Source organism: Lipophrys pholis, assembly GCF_963383615.2.
Source record: "Lipophrys pholis genome assembly, chromosome: 16".
NCBI classification, from domain to species: domain Eukaryota; kingdom Metazoa; phylum Chordata; class Actinopteri; order Blenniiformes; family Blenniidae; genus Lipophrys; species Lipophrys pholis.
In genome coordinates, this window is record NC_137634.1 from 16816946 (window position 1) to 16829718 (window position 12773).

At 42.6% G+C, this 12773-nt stretch overlaps 2 protein-coding genes across 7 annotated transcripts in view; one reads left to right on the forward strand and one right to left on the reverse strand.

Annotated features, from left to right (window-relative positions):
• The first annotated feature begins 2151 nt into the window (after positions 1 to 2151).
• Positions 2152 to 8018, forward strand: skp1 (S-phase kinase-associated protein 1). The gene is made up of 6 exons (XM_080483149.1): positions 2152 to 2420; positions 4641 to 4740; positions 4864 to 4937; positions 5495 to 5638; positions 7084 to 7224; positions 7320 to 8018. Exons 2-6 carry the CDS (start codon positions 4644 to 4646, stop codon positions 7353 to 7355), a joined length of 492 nt encoding a protein of 163 aa, XP_080339275.1. The 5' UTR covers positions 2152 to 2420; positions 4641 to 4643; the 3' UTR covers positions 7356 to 8018.
• A 359-nt stretch (positions 8019 to 8377) lies between these two features.
• The window catches only part of tcf7 (transcription factor 7), a 64204-nt gene continuing 59808 nt past the window's right edge, over positions 8378 to 12773 (reverse strand). For 3 of the 6 annotated variants that reach the window (XM_080483146.1, XM_080483144.1, XM_080483143.1), the window contains one exon: positions 9554 to 9748. In XM_080483146.1, coding sequence (XP_080339272.1) covers positions 9681 to 9748 — 68 coding nt within the window. In that variant the 3' untranslated portion in view covers positions 9554 to 9680. Of the gene's footprint in view, positions 9773 to 11891; positions 11965 to 12773 lie in introns of all 6 variants that reach the window. The other 3 variants (XM_080483147.1, XM_080483145.1, XM_080483148.1) reach the window with 2 other exon arrangements.

Sequence of the window (12773 nt, forward strand, 5' to 3'; positions counted from 1 at the left end):
TTTCATATTTGTTTTTGTCACGCCTATCAGTCAATAGTTTCCCTATTACTCAGTTTCTGTGAATTTCCCAATATTACAGCTGTACTGTGTTGCTTGCCGTTTAAAATTAATTTAGAAACACCTGATAAAAGTTATATTTTAACTGAGATACGTGGTGTTGTTTTTTTTTTATAAGTACGCAATAAAGTGTGTTTAAATATTTCAAGGAACACTTGAACGCACCATAGAAAAAGCTAGAACTAATGCATGACAGAGGGGAAAAGCGCCACTCCGTGGCGGCTAAGAGTATTACAAGATGATTAGATATAGGGAGTGTCGATAATGACGTTCAAAAGCCTAACATTAAAAATCATGTTAAGAATCATCACTAAACATTTTAAATGATTTCTTTTATGTTTTGAGGTTGAGGAAAGCTGATGATTATACGTAGTTTAAATAATTCTTCAACACATGTCACCATGTCATCTGATTTATGTGCTCTCTGCCTCTCATTTAGGACAACATGGACAAAACTAAATAAAATTGTGCACTTCCCTCGTATTGACACAACACTCAAGGAGTTTCCCAATACATTTACACAGAGAGAACATTGGATTTACTGGCAGTGCAGCCCTCTGCTATTAATCAATAATAGCCCAGTTTTATTTGTGATCATAGGAGGATGGTGTGAGGATTAGCATAGTTTCTTTTTCTTTCCCTCTCCTTTTTTATTCTGTAAATTCTAGATGTAGTTTGGAGTTATTCTAAATCTTTAGACAACTTTTACTAAATTAAATAAGTTAATCAGTCAAAATTCCACAAATTCTTGAACATAAATGTAACTATTTCAAACCCTTTTAGTTTGGTTTCTTTGTAATTTATCTTATAATTCATTAAAATTAAATAAAAAACAACAGTTTTCAGAGAATCTCTGAGCGCAGATGTTTTTCTTGTCTATTTTTTTGCATCAGAGTTGAAATGTTATCAATAAGAGCTTCTTCCCTATACTTTCTGGACATGAATAAGTTGTTTTATGTTCTTGATTTTCTCTTATTCTAACATCAGATCAGATCAGATTACATGAGATAAGATTTCATTCCATTTCATTTTATTGAGAGCCCCATTAGCTCCTGACTTACTGCAGGAGCTTTTCTGCCTGGGGTCTCCTTTTTCATTACATTTATTTGTCCCTCAATGGGAAAATTTACATTGTCGCACCAGCAATTATACCCTAATGAAAAGATAGCAAAATAATACAAACAATAATAAGTATTAAAAGCAATAAAAAAATAAGACGAAGTTGACGAGACAAGAGTCTGTATTGCGTTATATTCATGCTCAAAATTAATATTTAAAAATCAATACAGGTTCAATAAACACGGGGCATGATGTTAAACTGTCCTTTGTGCCAAAAGATGGTAGTCCCATGAGGTTTCCTGTTTGACAGTGGCGTGGGAGCTGTGTCTCACTGAAATAATTCACTTCTACATGATTTTCTGCTTTTAGAGCTGCACTCCACTTTTGAAGGCACCGACGGTAAAAACACAAACCAATCTGCTGAAATTTGTGCAAATGTCAGATAATCATGGACTTTATTGTATTTTATATTTTGTCTTATGATGAGACAAAATAAGACTTTTATCTATGCTCCTCACCTGGGGAACAAATGTCCTGAATACCTTGAGGACTGCTGACGCACTCACTTCTTTTAAATCAAGCCTTACAACGTTAGACTAGTTTAGTTAGTTCAGTTTATTTAAAACACTATTATCTGTTTAGGCCTTCTAGTAAAAAAAAATTATCTTTTTTTAATAATTCATTTCAGACATGTCAGAAACGTGTACATGCACATATGTATATACATACCCTTGTATAAACCCTTTATAAACATTTGAATTAGTATTTTATGAAAATATATGTACAGATATATCTCAGTATGTCCACACCCATACATACTGATATATATATATATACATGAGTCATATTTCTATCTTAACATGTCCGAAAAGAAATGTATTTCATTACCTTCATCTTAATAGTTTTTACTTTATGTATTCTTTTTATTTCGTATTTCCCTTTCCATTTACATGTAAAGCCTTTTGTCTCACTGGTGCTACAGAAATAAACGACCTTTGCTGTTTTACCAGTGACGACATGTTAAAGGTCACTATGTTACGTACATAAATAAACTGATATTGTACACATGTGGGTGGCTGAAGTTAAATAATAAATGGAGTGAAGCCCCCCTACCCTCCTCTTCCTCCTCCTCCTCTTCTTCTTCTTCCTCTTCCTCCTCCTCTTCCTCTTCAGGCCGGCACCAGGCAGCTTCCAATTCCAGCCTCACTCTTCCAGCCGCCGTCGCTCCGCCCGCGTCTGTCAGGCCCCGACCCGCTCTCCACAGAGGGAAAACCACCTCTGGACCCGCGCTAACAACATTCACGGTACGTGGAGTCGCTCGTCTCGGACCTGAAACCCGGAGCGGAGGGAGATTGTTTACGTCTCCATTCGGTTAACCGAGACGCGGTGGCTAAGAGGCCTCGCTCGGCTAACCAGGCGCCAGCTAACAGGCGAGCCTTGTGCGCTGTAATGCTAGCCGCCGGTGTTTCGGATTAACTGGTTGCCCTGTTAAGTGATGACCCACTTCCTATAGCGTGCGTTGTCGCCGCGAGTTTCTAACGGATGCCAAAAGAGGACTCACAAAAGGTACGACACTTCACAAGTTTATCATGAATGAGGTTAAACGGCGTTTGCCAGGCCAGTTACGGATTTCTGTGGGATTTTCATCACTTACTTTTACCAGCTGCAACGGCGGAAATCGGTCACCAGGTAATTCAGGAACTAGTTTCTCCGAAACACCTGGATACTTGCCTACCGAGTTAAATGGTTGTTTATGTTGCAGAGTGACACGATGGTAATAATCTTTAATGTATTGTACACACCAACACGTGTCACTGTGTGGATTATAATTTACGATACATCCATTCACAGTGTCGTCCTGGGTTAGCATCGCTGCCCGATGGTTAGCATAGCTTCCGTTCACTTCGCTCATAACAACGTCTGCGTAGTTAAAAGTCAACTTGTTTTGTTTCGTTCCCAAAACGTTGGTATGTCAACATCAAGAGAATTAACAAGTTGTCGTTTGGCCACCACACAGATCTAACCAGGGAACGCGATCTCACTGATGACTGGTGTCGAGTCAGACCCCACTTCAGAAAGCAGTCAAGCCAGCGGCCGTTCTGTTTCGCGGTGCCCCGAACACCATGCATGACATCGGAGCAAACTCAAACTGATCCAGTGAATGAGATCTCACCTTCATTGAGTTAGTCAATAAATCGCAAATTAACGCTGTTGCTAATGATATCACATATCAACAAAGAAAGTAAATGATTGAGGCCAGTAATGCAAACTGTTAATAACTAAATATTAATAAAATCTACTGCCTGCAGAAGCAAAGACAAACACATTTTTCGACAAAATCCCCAGTTATCATATAGTCATTCCACCTCACATTGATAGTGGACCATCCCAGGATGCCGCTCGGTTAATATTAAGGAATTCAGAGGTGTGATTTCAAAATAAATTCATTTCAAAATTGGAACGTGAACAAACACTAAACATGTTGCCGTATTTCAAGTTGAATCTGGGTTTGAGTTCATGCAAAACCTTCCTGATCAGCAGGTTTTAAAACTTTACTGTGGAACAACACAGACATTTAATAATCTTATTTTCGTAGCTCAACATTATGCACTCTGTTGCACATTTTGATACTAGAATGGTCACAATTGGATAAAAACTGTAGGAGGAGAAGTTGGACGTCGCACCTGCTGATATATAAGTGACAAGGTTAGTAATTTATAACCCTTGAACAGTAACATTGGGTGATTTCCACTTCGGCAGTTATTGACAGTTGACTGACTGTTGATTCTGAGAATTATTTGCAGTTTTTGACTCTTTGGCTCTTTTGTAAATTCTTGAGCCTATACCTCTTTAAAACATTCAACTTTTTAAACTTCTTTTTAAAACCTCTTTAAACGTCTTCATGTCTTTGAAACCTTCTTAAATCATTTATAACATTGAAGTGGACGGGGGGAAACCCTTCAACTTCCCTTTAAACTCCTTCCAGTTTGAACCATTTCAGGTTCCATGCTTTCCGCTTGAGACTTCCTTTAACTTTTAAAACGTTCCTACATCCGTCCACTATTCAGGTGACACTCTGTCAGGAGCGAGGACCCGCCTGGAGCTGTATCCTGGGGTATCCTGGGGTGGGCCATTATCACTGTCATGTGGAATGACGTTATGATAACTAGAAATTTTGGAGGGAATCTAACTTGAAATTGAAATCTTGAAAGCGTGTTTGATCATATTAAAAAAAAAATTTGTTTTTTATTTTGAAATGATACGTCGGATTTGCCTGGGACTTTGAGTGACATCCTTAAATGGTCTACTGTTAATCTGATTTAGAACGGGTTTTATGATAACGGGGGACTTTCCTTCCTCGAGTATGCTCGTACCGTAATGCGTGGTGTATGGGCGCCCTGCTGAGCAGAGCGGCGGCTGGCTTGACGGCGTTTTCCGAAGTGGGCTCTGGCTTGTCGCCGTTCTCTGTTGATTGTCTGAAAGTATTCACCACAATGTGTAATAATCTGCTCTCTGATCCCCAGATTATGCCCACAATAAAGCTGCAGAGCTCCGATGGGGAGATCTTCGAGGTGGACGTGGAGATAGCCAAACAGTCTGTCACCATTAAAACCATGTTAGAAGGTACAACTTTAAATTCGCCCCACTTTCCAGTCACTTTATCCACTTTAGAAAAGACTCGGAAGGATGGAGACGTTGGAGTTTGCACCACCGGCTGATGGGGGATTTTGTTGGTGTTTCTTACAGATTTGGGGATGGACGATGAAGGCGATGATGACCCAGTTCCCCTCCCCAATGTGAATGCTGCCATCCTTAAGAAGGTATACACACATAATAAACACAGGTCTGATGGTGCCGTTTATGTCACACGAGTGTTTTTCACTTAATTCCAGCCGTTGTAAAGCATTTATTTGAATAAAGATCGCATTAAGCACAGGAACCAAACAAACGTTTTACTTATCAGTGGTGCTTCATTTCTCTTTCTGCTCCGTGCTTGGTTTTGCTGTGCGTTGAATGCACGGGAGGACACACGAGCAGATCGCAAACTAAGAGAAAATTCAGTCTTCTGCTACAAGAAAACATCAAAAAGTTTTGTTTTCCCGACTCCATGACCTAAGAACTGTTGTTTCTAGTCAACACTGAAGCATCTAACCACGTTTGTGAAGCAGAATGATGCAAAAATGTTCCTGTTCTTCTCTTTGTGATCAATGTAAGCTGGTGGTTCAGTGAAGCATTAGAATAATCTGCACAGTTCTGACAGACGTCTAATAATAGCCGCCAGTTTGGATATGAGGTTTTACATGCAGAGTCGGTGGATGCCACACGTACTGTATGGAGTTCCCTCATTGAATCCTGTGTTTTGTGCGTGGCCCTTCAGGTGATCCAGTGGTGCACCCATCACAAAGACGACCCCCCTCCTCCCGAGGACGACGAGAACAAGGAGAAGAGGACGGACGATATTCCTGTCTGGGACCAGGAGTTCCTCAAAGTGGACCAGGGCACCTTGTTCGAGCTCATTCTGGTGACTACGGCGCCGTCCCGTCCCGTCCCGATCCTCTTCGATCTGAACGAGTGGCCGCGCTCGTTCAGTGCCAAACATATTGATATCACAACGCCATAAATATTGTGGGAACACACTGATTTTCAGTATTTGACAGGTTTATTTCAAATCTGTTTGTCTTATGTCAGAAATCAGAAACATGCGAGAGAGCGAGGGAGGGGGGGAGCGCGGCTGTTATTTAGAACAAGCTTGAGACCTTTGAATGTTTATTTCATGTTGTTATGGATATACTTGACATTCTCACGTTGGCCTGATCTCCTGAGCTGGTTTTAATCGTTCCTTCTGCGACTGTTCTCTCTCCGTCTGTTTATGTGAGTGAGCAGCTCGAGAACAGAATGGATTTATTTGGTTAACAAATGTACAAATGTTGCTTAGTAACAGCTGGACGACTGCTGTAAAAGAGAGAGGGGGGGGGGGTGTTAACAGAGCTACTTTCTGAGCTGTAACACCAGGGGAAGTGATCTGGAGGATTTGAGGAGCATGTGAAAGGTAACCTAAGCAGAGATTGAGAAATGGTTGTTGGTACATCTGTGGGCTTCTAGATTGTGAAATGTAAGTAACTGGAGTGGATGCACAACCCCCCACCCCCACCGCCTGGATGTTTGAATGTGTTTACAAGCCGCAGAGCAGAGGCTGCTGCAGACGTGACAGGGCTTTTGTCGGCGTCCAGCATGTGGCAGGTTAATTGGAGCTGCATGTTTGTTTGCCGTTTTTGAAGTGTTGCTTGAATCCAATCTAGAGATTAAACTGGTGGTGAAAGAAGGAAATCCCCCTGATGTCACGCACTCGGATCAAAGTGTAAATAATCTCCACTTTTTATGTTTCAGACAGAAAGTGATGCAATCATCAACTAATTCAAAAAGAACAAGCAAATCTTTTATAAATAAACTTCTTTTTTTTTGTAAAAAGAAAATCAGACTCTCGAAAGCATATCCCTTCAGAATAAAAGACGAAAATGTCTGTCATTCTTTGAAAAAAAACAAAAACCCTCCAACTATTTCTGCGTCTCTGGATATTGTTTATTTCACCTCCATGGTTTGGAGTTGACCCTTTCAGTGCATCATCACTGATCTCTGTCTATAGAGTTTCAGAATTGTGCTAAAATGGTGGACAAACTAGGAACAGCAATCATTTTCACTCGGAAGATTGCAATTGACGCATTCTAAATGACATTTATATTTTGGTCTTTCGATGTATAAATGATTTGCTTCATGTGGATTGTTAAATGTGGTAGACATGAGTTGTTTGGAAGCAAGGTGTGCTCGTCTTCCTCTTTGCCCTCTAGTGGCAAAGAGTGGAAGTACATTTTTTGATAATCAAGCTGTTTTTCAGTGACATTTTTGCATAACTGTAGAAATCAACGCTCCGAGCTCGTGGTCAAACTGCTGCTGTGCTCTCCGTTTCAGGCCGCCAACTATTTGGATATCAAAGGCCTGCTAGACGTCACCTGCAAGACAGTGGCCAACATGATCAAAGGCAAAACCCCGGAGGAGATCAGGAAGACCTTCAACATCAAAAATGACTTCACAGAGGAGGAGGAAGCCCAGGTACTATTCTCTTTTCATCATCCGTGTTTCGTGCGGTCTGAACGCGCGGCTCAGGAATATGGCTGAAGCTGACGTGTGGCTGGTCTCCTCCGCAGGTACGCAAAGAGAACCAGTGGTGTGAAGAGAAGTAACCAGGAGGATCCTGCCAACACTACCACACTGTAAAGGATTGTCCCTGCTTACTGGTTGCACTGGCGATGTTCATACTTGTTAATATTGACATTTAGTATATTTAGACCCACATGCCCCTCCTCTTCCTCCTCCTCCTCCCGCTCCCTTGATTTCTGTATTCAAGTAATAGCATGACCATTAACTTGCCTGTGTGGTGTTGTTTAATTTAAAGCTCCTCTCAGTCTCCCCGACACAAACGTGACGTATCCAAATAGTTTCATGACTTTGTAACCATGGAGACGCACCATCAGTCCTCCTATAAATTGCTCTGGTTGTCTTTTTTACTGGACATATTTGTTTTCTTTTGAGGCTAATTGAATAAAATGGCTTTTTTTGACTATGGAAATACAAGGGTGGATATTTTACTGTTTGTAAATGCAATCTGTTCTGTGAGCTCATGGTAGGAGCCGTTTAGTTTGTTTCTTTTTCCTTTTCATTTGTATTAATGTCCCCGGGACTAGAAGTACTTGTGTGTTGTCACACAGCGTTGGGTAACTCATTCCTAATTCATGTTGTATTGAATTGGAAACTTTTTCTCAGTGAAGCTCTGATGCTGTTTTTTTTTTGTTTTTTTTGGGATGATCAAGCATACTGAAGGAGAAAATAAAACTTGTTCAATATTGGGTTTTTTTGGAAGGGGCCTTGTCTTTTGATATGAGGAGCCTCAGACAAGATATTAAACACTTTATTACAACAAACAAGTAATACATCCGAGGTGTTGGGAGGCGTAAAAAGTACAAAAGACATCTTCCGTTTGAGGCATTTCCACCTCGAGAACAAAGCTATTTCTAGCACGAGAGCGCCCTCCGCTGGAGGGGTTTAGCTGTACAAAAAGCTCAGCCCACACTGTAAACTGAAGCAGAACAGGAAATTGAAGCCTTGTTTGTTACATTGAAGTTGGAACATGCACAGGCTGCCAACACAAGTTATAGTTTGAACGCTGCTGCAGAAACACATGAACCAAACTTAAAAACTGCACGAGAGGACGAACACAATGTATTGCTTTAAGAAAACCGTAAAAACTAACTTTTCTTTTTTTTTTTTTAGTTACTCAACTTTTTTTTTTCCTTTTACATAAAAACATATAAAAGTTTAATTATAATATAAAACTTTACAACACAATGCAATATAATAGTACCCATTTGGTCTCAGATTAGTTTTGCGGAGCCGCAAAATATGTTCAAATGAAAACAGGCGAGAGACTTGATAATAAAATAATAAAAAAAAAAAAGACTTAAAAACAAATCACATGAGATTCTTACAAAACAAGAAATGAGAAAATACGATTGAAGCCAGAAACTGACAGCCTGAAAGTGCCTATAAGAAGTAACTTGAAGATTTTCCTTTTTACCTGGAAGCTGCGCGGGGAACTCTAAAACCAAAGTCGGGAAACTGTCGGCTTAATAAAAATATCTGGGTCCTCCTACGATAGGAGGCGTCTGGTCAGGCTCTGTGTGTGTGTGTGTGTCCACGTGTCCACTGCTCTCGTGGTGGGACGATTTGGTCACGGCAAGGAAAACAAATAAATGGAGGCATTCGCTTTGTTACAGAGGTCTCTTAAACTCCAGGGATTTTCAAAGAGCGAGAGGATGAGCTCCACTGATGTATTTCTCATGAGTTGATGAGCAAGAATAAATAATCCCTCTTGCTGGTTAAGATGTGACGCTTCCCTTTGACCCACGCTTTGAAAACCACTGATTGGTTGTTTATTTAAAAAAAAAAAAAAAAAGTCATTAAGCAAAATAGTTGATTGTCGCTTGAATCCTGAAAACAAGGTTAGCAGGTAAAAACAGCTCTTATTCTGAAAACTTGTCTGCAGCGGTTGGAGTCAAAGAGCCACAGACAGGTTTCCTTTTTTTACGGCGCGTTAATGTGACCGGTTGAGAGGACGGATCCTACGCTGGATCCACGGACGCCGTCATACCGCCGTTACCGGGAGCGGTTGTGGAGGAGGATGACTATGATGATGATGATGATGACGATGATGATGATCTTCACGCCTGCGGAGGTGACGGGACGTCACTGAGTCTCCGTCAGCACTTTGAGAGAGAGTCCTGCGGCCTTGGCGGCGGACAGTGCCGTGGGGCCGTGCGTCTGCCTGCCGGACAGTTCCGGGTGTGTGTGGGCGTGTTTGGGCGGGGGGAGGAGGCGCGTGTGCGGAGACGGGGGGAGGCCCGCGGTGGGGGAGGCGGGCGGCGGGGAGCAGCCCGGGGAGGGCGGCGGGCCGCGGTGCTGGTAGAGGCGGGGGCGGGCGGGGGAGGGGGAGGGGGGAGAGTCTATCGCACTTAAATCTGAAGAAGTTGGGCTGGGACAGCCTCCTCCTTGAAGGTAGCGAATGCACTTCTTTTTCCTCCTAGGGACAGTCAGAGAGAGTTATCTGTGAATAAAGTGTGGATGGTAAACGTCAGCGTGCGTCAGTGAGGATGCTTCATCACAATGAGGTCAATGCAACATGAATCATGAGCGCGACGCACAAACACCCTCCACAACATCCACCCTGCCCTGACGAGACGACAGTGAGACACTGAGGGTTCCCTCTATGGACGGGGCACAGCCGTCTCCGTCCTTTTTAAAATGTGGCCCTCTGCCGGGAGTTTACGTCTCAGCCGCCGCTTATTGATCAGGTCGGACGGGGAATACCACTCGGCTTTCTAATTCCTCTTCAGATTTCATTGGAAGAACATTTCAGATCACAGCTGCTCACCCATTTATTTGAACCGTTCTTATATTGAAATCTACAAATCACAACAAAACAGCAGCATGTATTAAAAGTGTTCCTTACATTTACAGTTTTCATTTATTTGACTAGTTTATATTGCCTTTCTTCATGCTTTAACAATTATTAAAAATGAATCTCTCTCTCTCTCTCTCTCTCTCTCTCTCGACCCTGCTGCGCTTTATGAAGTGTTAGACTTTAAAAGCAGGCTGGCGTAGCGCAGCATCAACAACATCAAAGCAGTTAACAGGATCCCATGATTATTATCAGTATGTGATACGAGTCACCAGGTTGAACCGCAAGGAGGGAGAGGGAGGGGGAGGGGGGGGGGTGAGGTGGGGGCAATAGAAAGTGATTTCTAAATGTCAGAGTTCACCATCAAATAGGCCTGCCACCACATCGCATGAATGGAGAAAGTTGAAAGCAGATGGGAACGCCGTCGAAATGCAAACCTGCAGGGAGTGTGTGTGTGTGTGTGTGTGTGTGTTTGTATGTGAGAGGGTGTGTGTCGCTGTGGTGATAAGGATTTGCCCTAACCACATCCAGCCCCCTTTGTTCTCTCAAACTGAAACACACACACAGACACAGATTTCCATGACGTGACGGTGGGGAAGACAACAGGGCTGCTGCTGTGGTGGAAGCTTTTTTTTTTCTCCCCCTGCAGATTCCCGACTCCCACAGCGAGACCGTCATCTACTGGAAGTCCTGCTGTGACTAAAACGGAGCGGTGTGAGGTGCAGGCGGCCCCAATGCTGATCAGTTATATCACACCAGAAGCACTTTATTGCTTTATATGGGGGGAAAAATAAAAGAATACTGTCGCAGTTTTGAGAAAAGCTCCAAAACAACACTGGCTAGAAGCTGCTGCAATAAATGAGCTGAACGTAATAATATTATCAAATCAAATGTAACTCATTGTGCTACCAAATCACTTTTAAAGTCTAAGTAACTCATGCCTCCAGTTTTCCATCAAAGCAGAATATTTAAAGCTTTAAACGTAACAGAATAAGACTTTAAAAACAGAAGAAGTTCTAATATTGGAACTCAGGCATCATGTGGATGGATTTTACCCATTTGAGAGAGAGAGAGAGAGCTTTAATTTAATATTATTCGCAGGCTACTTAAATTTGGTGCTTCAGTAGGCCGAGCTGTTTAAAAGTTGTGCATTTGCAGTCAGGAGAAACAAAACTTTGCGCGGCGCTGCTTCGAATTCTTAAAGCCGTTTTTGCGTGGTATTCCCCTTTAACTGTAAGACACAGGAAGACGGCGGTGAGGAGAAGAACTGGCAGTGAGTGAATAAATTATTATTGGACATGATTATTGTGCCCTTTATATGTGCTGAGTTTGCATGTTTGAAAAGGACGGATGACGACGATGATGATTGACCAGAAGGAATCATGGTGAAGGGGTGATGGGGGTTATATGGCAGGAGAGGTTTTGTCGTTATTTGGTGAGCAGATTATCAGAATCTACTAAAGCTGGTTTTAAATCAACAACACAGAATGATTTCTACCGTGAATAGACACTAAAATGCATTGCTTCGATTGATTGACATTTGTCCAAGGCTTCAGTTTGCAGAGCGGTTGGGTTAGTGACAGGCGGCATGCAGAGGTTTGGGAGGCGGAGCTTGTTTTGGAGGCAGGCGGTGGGCGGGGTTTAGTACATTCAGTGAGTCACGTGAGACAAACTCAGAAGCTGGAGGTGAGAAAGTGTAAGTCAAATCAAAGGTATTACTCCACCCTCCGAGGCAGCTCGGGGGCGTGGCGGTCCGGGTACACACCTGCAGGGACCGCACCAGTCCGTTTGTTGGTTGAGGCCGAAGCGAGCCCGGCATTTCTTAGGCGAGCCCGGGTCTGAGCACAATGCACACGCAGCATGCACGGAGAGGTGAAGAGCAGCAAAAAAACAAAACAGAGAGGAGGGAGAGGGGGAGGAAGGAGGGGGTTAGAGGGTGAGGCCACAGAAAGGAAGACAAGAAGAAAGAGAGAAACAAGAGCTTGTCAGGGGCAGGAGGAAGCACCAATCAGGGCTGTCCGGTCAGAGAGCGCCAACAACTGTTAGTAGACGGTCGCAGCACAACGCAAACATCAGCAACCGGCGGGGTAAGCGCTCGACACAGACAAGACTAGTCGAACAAACAAGTCAGTAGAGAGGCAGAGATACAGAGAAGGGGTAGGGGGGGGTGGGGGGGGTTGGAGGGGGAGGCAGCCGTGCTGTGACACTCTGTATTAGATGGTGAATTTTAAATTCCTGTACCAACAGATAAACATCACTAGTTAAATCCAGATTATCACCGAGTTTCCCTCGTTTCCATTTTTTATTTTATTTTTTGGGTGAAGATTTTCTGTAATACACTCTTTATACTCTGGGTGGCAGTACTGAGGAACTAACTTCTAGTCTGATTTCCACAATTTTGAGCAGCTTTTGTTTTAGTTGGTGGTGCTTCAGACGGGACTGGGTTTCCTCCACTATTTAACAAGGCGACGAAAACCTGACTGTGGCTCACCGCACCATCTTGTGGTACAAAGTGGTATTACGAGATTGACGTGCAGCATAATATCTGAATGACTTTCTTGTCAATAAGTAAATAAAAACTACATCATTTAATTCTTAATTTTTTTCTGACCCAATAATACGTAGTTAACGTACAAAGATCTGTGAT